This window comes from Lutjanus erythropterus, chromosome 4, assembly GCF_056507025.1.
Source record: "Lutjanus erythropterus isolate fLutEry1 chromosome 4, fLutEry1.hap2, whole genome shotgun sequence".
NCBI classification, from domain to species: domain Eukaryota; kingdom Metazoa; phylum Chordata; class Actinopteri; order Lutjaniformes; family Lutjanidae; genus Lutjanus; species Lutjanus erythropterus.
In genome coordinates this window covers 36,623,664-36,639,349 of record NC_139320.1, presented here as the reverse complement: position 1 = coordinate 36,639,349, position 15,686 = coordinate 36,623,664, and the positions used below count along the sequence as shown (strand labels likewise).

Sequence of the window (15,686 nt, the reverse complement as noted above, 5' to 3'; positions counted from 1 at the left end):
TGGCTCAGCAAATATTTGACTTATTTTATTTCTTTGTGTAAAATCTAATTCAGTCATGAAGCAATTTATCATGAAAAAAATATGATTAAAATTTCAAGCACTTTATCCAAAATCCAAGCATTTTTCAAACCTTGAAAACACTACATTAAGACTAAGATGTTAAAAAGATTTCAAGCGCCTTTTAAACCTTGCAATTTATACAAAAGTCTGTATACAAAACTATTTAAAAAGATCAGTTAAAAATAGTAGGTTACTTTGCAGGCTACTTAGTAGGCAACAACACTGTGACCTCTCAGCTCTATTAGAAAAAATATTAAGCTGATACAAGAACAGAAACATTTACAAAATGTAAAAGTTATGAGAATGAAACAATTTAATTTATGTTTATTTTGGACAGTAAAGCTTTGGAATGAATAACTTATTCTTTTATTGTATGTGCATGTGTTTTCAGTCTGAGGAGGCTCAGCTTTCCTTAGATACAAGTAGGGGGCCCTCCAAGGAATAACGGTGGAGAATTGATCATTTTATCACCAATGTGGCTTTTATGGCCTGGTAGTTTCTCGACCCATGATTGCTTTCTTTGTGTTCCTCTCTGGTCTCAGCAGGATTATGTAACATTTTGGTCCAAAAAGTGCCACCAACAGTCCAAAACTAGAAGCCAGGATGGCAAAGACCTCCACTGCATCTGCATATTTACCTGGTGAGTTGACATAAGCAGGGACAAAGGCCACCCACACAGCACAGAAGATCAGCATGCTGAAAGTGATGAATTTGGCCTCATTGAAGTTGTCTGGAAGATTTCTTGCCAGAAATGCTAGCAGGAAGCTGAGGATAGCCAGTAATCCAATGTAACCCAGTAACACTGCAAAACCAACTGTGGACCCAACTACACACTCATAAACTATTTTGTCATTGTGGTATTGAGTATTTTTATGAGGAACTGGTGAGGCAGATACAAGCCATGCCGTGCAGATTGCGGCCTGAATGGAAGTAAGAACCAGAACTGTTCCTCTCTGCTGCACAGCACCAAACCACTTGAGACTGTCTCCACCTCCTGGCTTGGAGGCCTTGAACACAGCCAGAACCACCATGGTTTTCACCAGGATGCATGAGACACAAAGCACAAAGCTGATCCCAAATGCAGCATGTCTCAGCTGGCATGTCCACAGCCTGGGACGGCCAATAAACAGCAGTGAACACAGGAAACATAGTTTAAGTGACACCAAGAGCAGGAAACTCAGTTCTGAATTGTTGGCGCGGACCATGGGTGTACGGCGATGATAGATGAAGACACCCAGGACAATAGCACAGATACATGTGCCCAGCAATGAGGTGGTTGTCAAGCAGATACCCAGAGGCTCATGGTAGGAGAGGAACTCTGTTTTCTTAGGAACACATTGATCACGCTGGGGGCTGGGCCAGAAGTCCTCTGGACAACTGAAGCACTCCATGGAGTCTGACAAATACCAAAAGATGATGAGAGAATCCTTGCTGTATTCAGTATTATATATAATAGCCTTAAAGTAAGAACATATGAAACATTAACACCCACCAGTCTTATTACTTATCTTTCCCTCAGAACAAGGGATGCAGTCAAAACAGCACACAGGTTCTCCCTTTTTCCTGGCCATGCGGGTACCTGGAGGACAGCTCTCACTGCACACTGACTGGGGTGGCTGTAGGGCAAAAATAAATATCTCATTCTATATTATTATCCACTGCTAAGTTTTACTGTCCAAAAAGGGGAGGTTTTTTTGAAAAGGAAATAATAACCTTGTTTGATTCAAAGTTCCAGAAGATTTTGTCTTCATCAATTATGAGTTCTTCACTCTTAACCTCACCCACATTCTGAACTTTAGTTTTTCCATCAGGTAGCTGCAGCCAGGTCATGATATCATATATTGGTAAGGCATCGCCATTGTCATCAAATGACACTTGATCACCAAATGGTATTGTGAAGTTGACCTTTTGTAAATAATTTACAAGCTGCAAATAGGTGATATGTATTGTAATAAGGAGAATAAGAGTGTGAAAGCCCAAAGAAAAGTGTTACACAATTTATAACAAAATCATCAACATTTTATACCTTTCTAAAGTTTTATCTATGCCATACACTGACTCTCTGTACCTCCCTCTGGTCACATTCATAGTTATTCAAACCATTGCCATTATCTTCCTGGCCAGCCTAAGACATTTCCTCTTTTCCACATCAGGGTGCTGCAGTGGTCTCCTGTTCTTAAAGCTGTAGTAGTTACCAGTTCCTGAGCTGCTGCATCAGTCCCCTGTTCTGGAGCTGCAGCTTCATTGTGCTTCTGACTCTGAACAGCAGCATTCAGAAGTTGGCTGCAGCAGCCTCGTGCTTGTCTATCAGTTGCTGTGCTCCTGTCCTGCACTCCAACCACCGATAATTAGTCCTGAACTCCATACAACAGATTTTGATCTGGCAGTTTTGGGATCCAGTGGAGGCCACATAAAAAGGCAGGGTTGCCATGGCTTCCAACACCATTGGTTGTCTCAGCTGTCCAGTACTGCAGAGGTTAAGCTACTTAGTGCCACAGAGGCAATATCTGCTCCTGATCCCCAGTCGGTCTCTAGCAGTCACCAGTTCCCAATTTGCAGCACTCTTCAGTTCTTGAGCTACAGCAGTCCCCTGTCTCTGAGCTGCAGTAGTGCTGTATTCCTACTGAGCTGTAGTGGCCCCTTGTTCCTGCTGAGCTGCAGCAATGAACTGGTCCTGCATTCCATCCGCCGGCCACCAGTTGTGAACTCCAGTGTCTTGCTCTGCCCCTGTCCAGCCCCCAGGCTGTCCACATGAGTTCCCCCATCTTGCCCCTTTCGAGTCCCTGCTGACTGTCTGAAATCCTCAGTTCTATCAAGTTACCAGGCCAATTGCCCCTGACCAGCATAATGAGACTTCTGGTATCTGTTTCTTGAGGTGGGAGGGTTCTGTCACACTCCCTCTCCCTCCTCCAGCCATTTTCCCACTGCTATTCTCTTCCTGGCCACCAGATGTCCTTGAACTTTCCCTCCTTTCCCCACAACTGACTGTTCCACTCATTTGTTTCCACTTATGTCTTTAGCTGTACAGTTACTGGAATGTCTCTGCCCACTTTCTAACCAGTCCTCCCTTCCCTCATATATATATTACAGATGCACCAATTTCAATTTTCTTGGCCGATTTTTTGGAAGGGTCTGACCTACTGATTCCGATTTTGGCCAATTCCAATTTTTAGTCTTTCTAAGAATTGTAATTGAGAGCATTCACAAACATTTTTGAAACTTTTCTTGTAAAAACTAAATTGGATGTTCATAATTAGACACTGACTATTAAATATTCATTAAATACTATTTAAATTTTCTCCAAAGTCCTCCAGGTTACAGCCAGGCCTTATTATAATTTTATATTAACATTATGAATCAGGTGAATGTGATCTCGCCGGACATGATTTCACATGATCTCCTGTGGAAGCAGATGTAAACAAACTGGAGACTGATGCAGTGCAACAGTTTGCTGCAGTAAAACTTTGCAGTGAGAAAAACAGATGCAGAAGTTAAACGAGTCTGGATGAGAAAATGTTTGAGGAGGCACATCAACACAGGTTGTTTATTCTTCAGCCAGAACAGGAGGTGAGATTTTAACTGTCCCTCTGTGAACAGCAGTCTGCTGCCGGCTAACATCAGCCTGAAGAGCTAGAGAGTTTACGGCTGTTCTGAGACATTGTCAGCTGCTCTGTCTCCTTGTAGACTGTCTGTCTTCTCCTTATTCTGTTCTTGGAATCTGTCGCTGACACCAGCTTCAAGCAAGCATGTGTCTGAGTGTGTAGCTGTTATCAGTGCTGTGGTGATATCACGGTCAGTTTGTCTGCTGCGCGCATGACGTGACCATTGTGCAGAAGATGTGTGTGACAATGACCGGCACATGATCGGATTTGTGACGCTGACCGGCCGGTCACCGGTCAGGGCCTGTCACGTGAACACCAGCCCGACTCCAAGCATTGCCTATTAATCGGTGCAAGTCTCTCTCTACATATGTATATATATATACATGTATATGCAGTGAAGACCTCAGGGTGTAGCAGCAGTTTTTAAAACATTAACAAGTTGAGTGTAAATATCACACCTGACAGCTGTAGTGTTTGCAAAGCAGCACAGCTGTGCCCACTGAAAGGCCCTCTCCCAGCTTATCAGTGTCATTTTTATGAAATGTGCCCTTTTTCAATACTGTATTCACAAAACTAAAATCAGTAAGTACCTTGGGTAAAGCAAGTGTTTTAAAACATAAACATATGATGTGTAAATTGATATCATACCTGCCATGGCTGCAGTGTTTGCAAAGTGGCACAGCTGTGCCCACTGAAAGGCCCTCTCCCTGGCTCACACTGCAGCATGTCATTAAGTGCATGTGCCAGAGCATACACAGCTTTGTAAATATTGTACTCAGGCCTGAGGTTTGAAAGATCCAAAAACTCATTCTTCACATTTTCAATATCTTCCTGTCCAGTGCATTGGGCGCCCTCAGCTTCCGCCCCGCCTGCTTGGGCAAATCTACATTGAAATGTAGATTCCCAAAACTTCTTCACCTGAAATACAGTATATTTTACACTCACTCATTAAAATATCTTATTTAATATTTAAATGTATTACTTATTTTAGATTAAACTGTAAAATTAAACTATTACCATGTTATTTCCATAGTTGCCATTGTCATTTTGGTCAGGGCGAATTTGTAAGAGGAATTCCCTGAGGCCTGGTATTTCCCCTCGATGGATGGCGATGCCCAGTGTACCACTCAGGTATGGCATGAGGCGGGGTGTCTGAAGTACAGCAGCTGCTGTCCAGGCTTCACTTGCTATCCATTGATGGCCTGTCACATTTTGCTTCACCACCTGAGTGCATAATTAAAAAATATTTGAAAGACAGAAAAGTCAGTTAGCAAAAATAAATGTGGGTGTGAAGAGCTTTGAGCAGTTGACAAACTAGAAAAGCACTCTATAAAAAGCAGTCCATTCACAATTTACAAACACGTCCAATTTAGCATGGGGCTTGGCAGCTGCTATAAGGTACAGTAAATAATCACTATGTTTTCATGTATCATTTTATTATTATGTTTGTTATTTTTTTGATTGAAAATGTCAGTAAAATGTTAAAATAAAGCATTATATTAAATTCTAGCCTCTTCCATTTGTTTATTCAGGCGAATCTAATGTGCAAAGACCACATAAGCTGTAAATGTCTTCCAAATGTAAAATTGATATAAACAATGAATTAATCGATTAAATCTACTTGTTGTGTGAATATGTTATAACCGTGTTACTTAAATCTCTCAGTCTGATAAATAAAACAATAAGTTGTGTAGATCTATTTAAGCTCTAACCAACCTCTTCCATGAGGTTAATCATGTAACCCTCATGAGCAAACGCCATGACCACACGAGCTGAGGATTTCTTCATTACATCCACAATCCTCCTTAGTTCATTTGGGTCACTGTCCCAGGGTAAAACCTCTAAGTAGGCCAGACAACCTCCACCAGACTGAACCAGGTCAGACTGGAACGACTGGGCAACATGGAGTCCATAGTCATCATCACTGACCAGCAGACCTACCCAAGTCCAGCCAAATCGTTTTAGAATCTGAATCATAGCATGTACCTGTGTGGATATATTAGTGGCAAAGGATTAGAGCAAGACTTTAAGAGAATAGACAAGTCTATTCTCTTAAAGTGACTTCAGTTTTTGCAACGTATATAAATCACTATTTGTGTGCACATGTTTTACAATCAAATTGAATTTGTGTCATGAAGGACAATTTCTACACGCTTGCTGTACTGCCTGAACCAGACATAGTTTTCAGTTCTCAACTTAGTAGTAGTGATTCACCTGGAAAGCATCACTTGGGATTGTTCTAAAGAAGGATGGAAACTGTTGTCGATCACTCAGGCAGGAACATGTGGCAAAATAACTGACCTATAAAGAGACATGCAGTATAAATGCAGTCAAAACATTTTCATATATATTTCATATGTAATCATATGCAGTATATGAATATACAGAAATACAAACGGTAGAAGACAGGAAACTTACAATTGGCATTTTGTATAAACCTAGCACACTGGAGATGGCAATAGAAGATGTAGAGAAGGAATCACCCACAATTCCCAGGACTGGAGGGGTTCCTAAACAGTTGTCCTGAAGCAGAAACTGCTCCTCTCGGCCACTTGCCAAAGATAATGCACCACTGAACCCAATAACAAGTGCACCACAATTATCATAAAGACTGTATCCCAGAGTCACATTAGGTAGCAGATTGGAGTTATTGTTGATCTCATCGATAGCAAAGGCCATCGTCATGGCATGTCTGAACCCCAGAGTGTCAAGGCTAACACACAAAAAATCTCTATCAATCACTAAAAAGTAAATATGGCACTGTGACAACTGGGTAAATATACGAAAAACTAAACCTGTTCATAACAGATTACAAAACAGCAATAATATACTTCAAACAGATGTATTTTGATATTTCAAAAGCATCACTCTCATGAAAATAAAAATATATATCATAAAAATATTACTCATGTTTCATAAGCATTTTAACACTCTGACATTTTCTTCTTTACAATGATGCTCTAAGCAGACAACATAATTTGCACAGTGCCACGCTGTGGTGTGTGAAACTTACCCCTTGCAGCTGGCCTGCGGTGGCTCCGAGGTATATGTTCGCTCAGGGAAGACAGAACTGTAGTGGACCTCAAACAGTCCACCTAGAATCACATCACCCGGCTTGTGCATTTCATTGAGATGAAAATTACTACGTAATTTACAAGATGAAGGAATAGAAGAGGAAGAAGAGTATGAAGTGGAGGAAAAAAAACCCAACAAAATAAGGTAGACACACAAGCAAAAATATGTGTCATGAAGAGGTCCCATTACTGTCCTCCTCCCTCTGCCCTCCTCTGCTTCTCTTCTTCATACAAAGGTAGTTAATTTTATATACAGGGATATGTCATACCTATTGCATGTTTTCCGTCATTGTTAAATGATTCACACCACCTATCAGGGCACAGACTATGGGGGCAGATCATAATACACTTAATTATGCTAATATAACATACAGGATTTGCATAATGTAAAATGCTATGCTATATCAGCAAGTATTTCAGCAAATACAAGCAATGAACTATATTATATATTTTGTGAATCACTTAAATATTTATCTCTCTTGCTTTTCAATTGGAAAATTAAAACCCATCTTGTTCATTATTTAAAGCAACTGCAGGGAGTCTTAGGAGTGCTTAGGAAACAGTCTCAGTTTATTACTGATACCTCTATATGACCTACGCTTAACAGTTAAAAGTTAACAGGATCATCCACAAGAAGATCAACCATTTCTGTATTGTTGTTCTTAATGGCTGCCATTGGGTTGTTACCCAGCATGTTACCCAGTTAAAAGAAGCAGGAGGAGATTTTTATTCCAATAATTTAATTGTTATATTTTGTGGTCACTAAATTGGAAACATGACCTTTTGTCCACAGGAGCCTCAACAAAATATGAAAGTTAGCACTTCTGTCTCACAGAAAGAAGGTTGTGTGTTTGAATCCCAGTTTGCCCAGCCTTTCTGTGTGCTTGCATGTTTTCCCTGTGCTTGCATGGGTTTCCTCCAGGTGCTCTGGTTTCTCACGCCATCAAAAACATGCATAGTAGGTCAATGCTTCAGTAAGTATCCCTCATCCAGTTGGTCTATGGATGCTGCATAATGGCTGCTGACTGCTCCTAAAGTTAGGATGTGCTAAAAAAAACACTTATATATAATTGTATTATTAAGTGACAATAAAGTTGACCTTCCTTGCTTTACTCATCTTCTTCTTCAAAAATCAAAGGGGATGCATAATTGGTGTCCATAGGACTGAAAAGGTTAGATTGAGTGTAACATCTCTTAACTCTATTCAGTTTCAAAACATGATTTGCACTGCAAAGCTAATTGAACAATCGCTTTTTAACAGTAAAACCATGTTTTATATATATGTGGAGACAAATCTGACAAATTATTAGCCAATCAACTCAAAGGCTTTACAGCACAATAAAATATTTCTAAGATCCAGCTGCCAAATGGCCACATAACTGTGGATCACTCACAAATTAAAGAAGCATTCAGGGACTTCTACATCCAGCTTTATACCTTGGAATCATAATAATGCAATTTTTGACTTTCTAAATTGCCTCAATATCCCCAGACTCTCATTAGACTTAGAGAACAGATTAGGAGAGCCTATATCACAGGCAGAAATAGCCTCAGCCATTTCCTCAATGCAGTCAGGTAAATGTCCGGGCCTCGCCAGCTTCCCAAAAGAATTTTTAAAGAAATTTTCTCCACTGCTTTCCCCATTGCTATGTTCAGTTCTCTCTGAATCTTGCAGACAAGGTTCCCTTACTTCATCATTTACAGAGGCCTGTATTCCTCTCATTGCCAAAAAAAGTAAAGGCCGACTTCGCCTCCTACAGGCCTATTTCCCTCCTAAACATGGATGCTAAAATTTTAGCCAAGGTCCTAGCCCGTAGATTGGAGAATGCCCTTTCTGCTATCATATCTAAAGACCAAACCGGCTTTGTTAAAAGCTGACAATCCTACTTCAATATAAGGCAACTGTTTGATATTATCTACTCTGCCTCTGATCAAAAGTGACATAGTCTATGATAGGGAAACTTTTTCAACAATTACACTTGTTACAATAAAAGCTGTTTAATTTAACTTTTGTATGTCTTTGCATCAATTTTTACTTGACATAAACTTAAAGTCCTGCAGTTAAGAAGTGGGATACATATTTATTATGAATGGGCCATTTGAGGGCAGGTCTCTACTAAATAACAGCAGACTACATAATGGTTCAGACTAGTTGATCATGTTACTGAAATTGTTGCTTTTATGAGTTTGTGGTTCCTCGACCCATGATTGCTTTCTTTGTGTTTCTCTCTGGTTTCAGCAGGATTATATAACATTTGGGTCCAAACAGTGCCACCAAGAGGCCAAAGCTGGAGGCCAGGATGGCAAAGACCTCCACTGCATCTGCATATTTGCCTGGTGAGTTGATATAGGCAGGGACAAAGGCCACCCACACAGCACAGAAGATCAGCATGCTGAAAGTAATGAGTTTGGCCTCATTGAAGTTGTCTGGAAGATTCCTCGCCATAAATGCTAGCAGGAAGCTGAGGATAGCCAGTAATCCAATGTAACCAAGTAACACTGCAAAACCAACTGTGGACCCAACTACACACTCATAAACTATTTTGTCATTGTAGTATTGAGTGTTTTTATGAGGAACTGGTGAGGCAGATAAAAGCCAGGCAGTGCAGATTGCTGCCTGAACAGAAGTAAGAACAATAACTGTTCCTCTCTGCTGCAAAACACCAAACCACTTGAGAGTGGCTCCACCTCCTGGCTTGGAGGCCTTGAACACAGCCAGAACCACCATGGTTTTTACCAGGATACATGAAACAGAAAGCACAAAGCTGATCCCAAATGCTGCATGTCTGAGCTGGCATGTCCACAGTCTGGGACGACCAATAAACAGCAATGAACACAGGAAACATAGTTTAAGTGACACCAAGAGCAGGAAACTAAGTTCTGAGTTATTGGCACGAACCATGGGTGTGCTGCGATGATAAGTAAAGATGCCCAGGACAACAGCACACATAAGTGTGCCTAGCAATGAGGCGGATGTCAAGCAGATACCCAGAGGCTCATGGTAGGAAAGAAATTCTGTTTTCTTAGGAACACAGTGGTCACGCTGGGGGCTGGACCAGAAGTCCTCTGGACAACTGTTGCACTCCATGGAGTCTGACAAAAAAGAGAAGGTGGTGAGCTGAATTTGTATCCTTAAAAGAAAATTATAACATTGAACATAAACACTTACCAGTTTCATTGCTGATCTTTCCCTCAGAACAAGGGATGCAGTCAAAACAGCACACAGGTTCCCCTTTCTTTCTGGCCATGCGGGTACCTGGAGGACAGCTCTCACTGCACACTGACTGGGGTGGCTATAGGAAGAAAATAAATCTGTAACTATATTATTATAAACTGCCAAGATCTATAGTCCAAAAATGGGTATGCTTTGTGGAAACGCAGGAACAACCTTTTTTGATTCAAAGTTCCAGAAGATTTTGTCTTCATTAATTGTGAGTTCTTCTCCTTTTGATTCCAGCCTTTTAACCTCACCCACATTTTGCACTTCAGTTCTTCCATCAGGGAGCCAAAGCCAATTGACTACATCATATATTGGTAAGGCATCACCATTTTCATCAAATGACACTTGATCACCAAATGGTGTGGTGAAGTTGACTTTTTGCAAATAATGTAAAAGCTACAAAAGGAAGTGACATTTTAATTGAAGGTTATCCAACAGTTCAAGTACGAGTACTTATATTTGGGCTGTCAGCTCGTCACCCTGTGTCACAGAACTAGACAAAAACGTGTTTTATCCTGCTATTTGTACTATATATACACTTATTTTTCAAAGAAAATAATGAAATTAATAGCTGGCACACCAATGGAATTTTTACAAAATCATAACATTCTCTACTCACCAAAAACATAAAAATTAATATCACACCTGCCATGGCTCCAGTCTTTGCACAGTGGCACAGCTGTGCCCACTGAAAGGCCCTCTCCCTGGCTCACACTGCAGCAGGTCATCAAGGGCATACGCCAGAGCATACACAGCCTTGTAAATATTGTACTCAGGCCTGAGGTTAGAAAGGTCCATAAACTCAGTTTGCAGATTTTCAATATCTTCGTGTCCTGTGCATACTCTTCCCCCAGGTTCCACCCAACCTGCTGGATTAAATTTACACTGAAATGTGTATTCCCAAAACTGCCTCACCTGAAATATTGCATTAAAAAGTCATTATTGGCAGAAGGTTCAATATTATTTATTATTGTTATTTGTAATTGTAATTGTAACATTCAACTACTACCATGTTATTTCTATCATTGTCATCATTTTGGTCAGGACGTATTTGTAAGAGGTATTCCCTGAGTCCTGGTATTTTGCCTCTGTGGATGGCGATGCCCAGTGTGCCACCCAGGTATGGCATGAGGCGGGGTATCTGGAGGACAGCAGCTCCTGTCCAAGCTTCACTTGCTATCCACTGCTGGCCTGTCATATTCTGCCTCACCACCTGTATACACACACACACACACACACACACACACACACACACATACATATATATATATATATATATATATATATATATATATACATACATAGAGAGAGAGAGATGAAGTTTACAAGTGGATTCTGTTTTGTAAGCTTACTATTGTAACCAAACCAATTTCATTGAATTTTTAGATTAATTTATTATCCCTTACCCTCTAGCTGCACACTGATGAAAACCCAAAAATGTATTCATATATTTCAAGAAGGGGTGTGTATCTCACTGACTGAGATGATTCGATACATATTTCAATATATGTTCAACAATACGATATATTTTATAAATCTTTTAAGTGGCCAACGATTCAGTTCGTTATAATTCAACTCTGTCACAATACGTTACAAATCAATACAAGACATTGCAATGTGTCAGTCTTTACATTTTGATTCAATAATGCTACATTTGTAGAGTGCTGTTAGTTGCCAAAAAATCCTGATAGTTTTACTAAATATAGTAACAGTAGAGACAGAGAGAAGGAGACATTGCAGTGATGTTTATATCTTATTATGAGTCACGTGTAAATGAGATGAGATAAATGAGAAACTTTAAAACTGTTTAAAATATCAGGATTTCTGCAGCAAGATGATCTGCTGCTCTGTTTCATATGAAGAGTGCTGTGGTTTTGATCAGTGTGGAGGAACAGCGATGCTCTGTTACCTGCTTCCACAGTGACATGACATCTCTGTGGGTCAGACTCATGTCTCTGTTCTCTGCTGTCAGACATGTTTTGCATAAATGATCTGCAGCAGCGTTTCTCATCTTTCTTATAAAACAAACTTATTCTACTTTTGAGCGTTACGAAAGTTTGGTGGTGTGATGCGGTACAATGTCACTTCTGTTGCTGTTTTCAGTGCCGTCTGTTTTAAGCAAATGAAGAGGAGACCCAGGAGAGGGAGGAGGGAGCGCTTGTTTTCTGTGAGCGCGGCAGCAGGTGTCCAGCGCAAGCGGGCGGGAGAGAGAAGATGGTGGAAAGTTACACTGACCGCTCCCTGATCCCAAAATTAAATGTGTGCACATCCTAATGAGTGCTGCATCGATTTGTTTCCGATTCGTGTTCAGCTTTTTACCGATGAAGGCCGTCTGAACCGATGCACTTGTATCTAACACATTCGAGTCCGATGCATCGGACGCATGAGTGAATCGTTACACCTCTAATTTCAAGCAATGTTTTCATCTAGCTGAATCTTTGACAGGTTGACGTGTTCCAGAGAATGTTTCTTGTGTACAGGTAAAGTTATCAAACATGTTGAACTGACAATGGTCAAACTGGAAATTAAATTTACTGTTGTAGATCATTTTGTTTGACTGAAAGAGATGATAATTGACAGGAATTTCACAAGTGAATTTGGCTTTGGAGAAATATGTAATTAAAACAAAGAAACAAAAACTGATTGTGTCACATTTCTTAATTATATTGTATTCAATTCCAACCTCTTCCATTAGATGAATCATGTGGAACTCGTGTGCAAACACCATGACCACACGAGCTGTGGATTTCTTCATCACATCCACAATCCTCCTGAGTTCACTTGGGTCACTGTCCCAGGGTAAAACTTCTAAGTAGGCCAGACAACCTCCACCAGACTGAGTCAGGTCAGATTGAAAAGATCGGGCAACATGGAGTCCATAGTCATCATCACTGACCAGCAGACCTACCCAAGTCCAGCCAAAGTGTTTCAGAATCTGAATCATAGCATGCACCTGTTGTAGTGGTTTTAAGGGATTATAGCAAAGAAAATATGTTTTAATTTATACATATACTCTGACGTTAACTTATTTTAACATTAAAATCAAATGCAGTATTCAAATACCTTTCACAAGCAATCACACATAATTACTCCCATTAAGATAAAAAAAAAGGGGATTGTGTCATCAGGGACAATTTCTACAAGCTTGCTGTACTCCCTGAAACAGACGTAGTTTTCAGTTCTCAATTTAGCAGTAGTGATTCACCTGGAAAGCATCACTTGGGATTGTTCTAAAGAAGGAAGGAAACCGTTGCCGATTACTCAGGCAGGAACATGTGGAAAAATAGCTCACCTGTGCAGAAACATAAAATATCAAATGCACTGCATACAATTCAGACTCAGTGAAAATATTGTCATACTTCAACAATGTATCACTTTTGAAGATGGATTTAAGTCATATATAAATAGATCAATACCAAAAACTGAGGATAGGAAACTTACAATGGGCATTTTATATAAACCTAGCACAATGGAGGTTGCAATAGTAAATGTGGATGGGGAATCACCCACAATCCCCAGGACTGGAGGGGCACCTGTGCAGTCATCCTGAAGCAGAAACTGCTCCTCTTGACCACTCGCCAGTGATAAGGCACTACTGAATCCAACAACAAGTGCACCACAGTTATCAGAAAGACTGTATCCCAGAGTCACATTAGGTAGGAGATTAGATTTCTTGTTGATCTCATCAATAGTAAAGGCCATGGTCATAGCATGTCTGAACCCTAGAGTGTCAAAGCTAACACACAAAAAATCACTATTAACCACTAAAACATATTAATGCTCTGTGAAAATGGGTAGATGTTACACAGTTGCAATAAAATACTTTTTATATATGAATTTTGATATTTTAAAAGTATCACTAAAACTGATATACTGATCAGACAGCATAATTTGCACAGTGCCATGCTGTCTGCTCAATGTTTGAACTTACCCTTTACAGATGGGCTGTGCTGGCTCTGAGGTATATGTCCGCTCAGGGAAGACAGAGCTGTAGTGGACCTCAAACAGCCCACCTAGAACCACATCACCAGGCTTGTAAATTTCATTAAGATAAAACTTTCTCCGTAATTTACAAGATGAGAGAGCTGCAGAGCATAAAGGCATAAAAGGACAAAAACACAAAGTAAGGTAAACACACAGAAGGAAATATGTGTCAAGAAAATTTCCCATAATTGTCCTCCTGCCTTTGCAACTGTTTATCTCCTTCATACAAGGTTACTTTATTATATATGCAGGAATATGTCATCCCTATCGCATGCTGTCTGTCATTGTTTAATCTTTCACGCCACCAATCATGGCACAGGCTACGGGGGCAGGACAAAATACACTTACAGACTTGATTAAATCATGATATAAGCTATAACTGTATTAAATGTTTTGTACATCACTTTGTTTTTTGTTGTTTTCATACTGAGACATTGTTCATTATTAAAATATACTGTGTAAATGTCTGGATTGTAATTATATTGTAGTAAACTGCATAGCACTGATTAGGAATGTATTGTCTTAGTCCGTTTTTGTGAGGTGAAGTTTCTTTTTCATTTGTATTTTTGTTTTTTCAGTATTACACATTCCGTAATTCGTAATTAATTTCGTAATTTCTACACAAAGCCCTGTTATATGTACCATATATTATTATTATACATATTCAGAATTGATTTTAAAATTATTTTATTGGTTTATAAAGCTCTTAATGGTCGTGCTCCTTCTTATTTATCTAGCTTGCTTTTACCATATGAACCCAGCAGAGCCCTCAAGTCTTCTGGAAGTGGCCTTTAAATAGAACCAAAAGCTGGAACTAAAACACACGGAGAGGCATCTTTTTATTACTATGCCGCCCATTTATGGACTAGCCTGCCTAAAGATCTGAGGGCAACATGTAATATTAATACTTTTAAAAGCAAACTTAAGAAAAGCAAACTTAAGCAAACTTTTAATTCAAGATGGCGTTTCCTCAGTACTTAGTTCATCATGATGTAATGTGTGTGCTGATTGTGTGTTTGTGTGATCTTGGGTGTGGGTGTGTGTGGGCAGGGTGGGGTGGGTTTCTTTATTTTCTTTATCTTTGATTGTAAAATACTTTGTGCTACATTTCCTATGATTATTATTATTATTATTATCATTATTGGTAGTAGTAGTAGTAGTAGTAGTATTTTATTATTATTATTATAATTATATGTTTGTGTACCACAGGTTGACATTGCCTTTTTGTAAGGATTAGAAGCATGGATCATGTCAGGAATGGAGTTCTTGACTTAATGTTAAAAGTTTCAATCACAAACCATGAAACCTTACTTACTTCATATAACAGACAAATCCCAAAATGCCTTTCTCCAAGAGAAACAATGAAATGATTTGGATCATGTGAGTAAAAGGTGTGACTCATTTATCCTTTTCTTCAAAAATCAGTGGGGAAGCACATTTGGCATCTATAAAGACTGCTTATAATGACTGAAAAGGTTTCACTGAGTGTAAATGTTATTCATACTCTTTGAAGAATATAAGAAATGTGCCTTAAAATTATGTCAACTTATAAAATTAGACCCAGTGGGCTTTATTAGTATTGTAAAGCAAAGATTTGGCCTCATGAAAGAACCTTTCATATGAACAGATTTGTTCTAACAAGGTTTGTACTGATTTAGGAGAACTCTGATCTGTATATCAGATCATATATATATATATATATATATATATATATATATATATATATATATATATATATATATATAT

At 39.3% G+C, this 15,686-nt stretch overlaps 2 protein-coding genes across 2 annotated transcripts; both read right to left on the bottom strand.

Moving 5' to 3' along the window:
• Positions 1 to 542: 542 nt before the first annotated feature.
• Positions 543 to 6,923, bottom strand: LOC146328875 (extracellular calcium-sensing receptor-like). Its single transcript, XM_084716701.1, has 9 exons — positions 6,676 to 6,923; positions 6,081 to 6,375; positions 5,877 to 5,963; positions 5,379 to 5,648; positions 4,680 to 4,886; positions 4,311 to 4,580; positions 1,774 to 1,986; positions 1,553 to 1,676; positions 543 to 1,456 (listed from the first exon to the last, which is right to left on the bottom strand). Exons 1-9 carry the CDS (start codon positions 6,921 to 6,923, stop codon positions 543 to 545), a joined length of 2,628 nt encoding a protein of 875 aa, XP_084572827.1.
• A 1,992-nt stretch (positions 6,924 to 8,915) lies between these two features.
• LOC146328874 (extracellular calcium-sensing receptor-like) lies at positions 8,916 to 14,126 on the bottom strand. The gene is made up of 9 exons (XM_084716541.1): positions 13,888 to 14,126; positions 13,398 to 13,692; positions 13,162 to 13,248; positions 12,640 to 12,909; positions 10,966 to 11,169; positions 10,602 to 10,871; positions 10,125 to 10,352; positions 9,906 to 10,029; positions 8,916 to 9,829 (listed from the first exon to the last, which is right to left on the bottom strand). The coding sequence occupies exons 1-9, from the start codon at positions 14,124 to 14,126 to the stop codon at positions 8,916 to 8,918; spliced, it is 2,631 nt and encodes an 876-aa protein (XP_084572667.1).
• Positions 14,127 to 15,686: the final 1,560 nt, after the last annotated feature.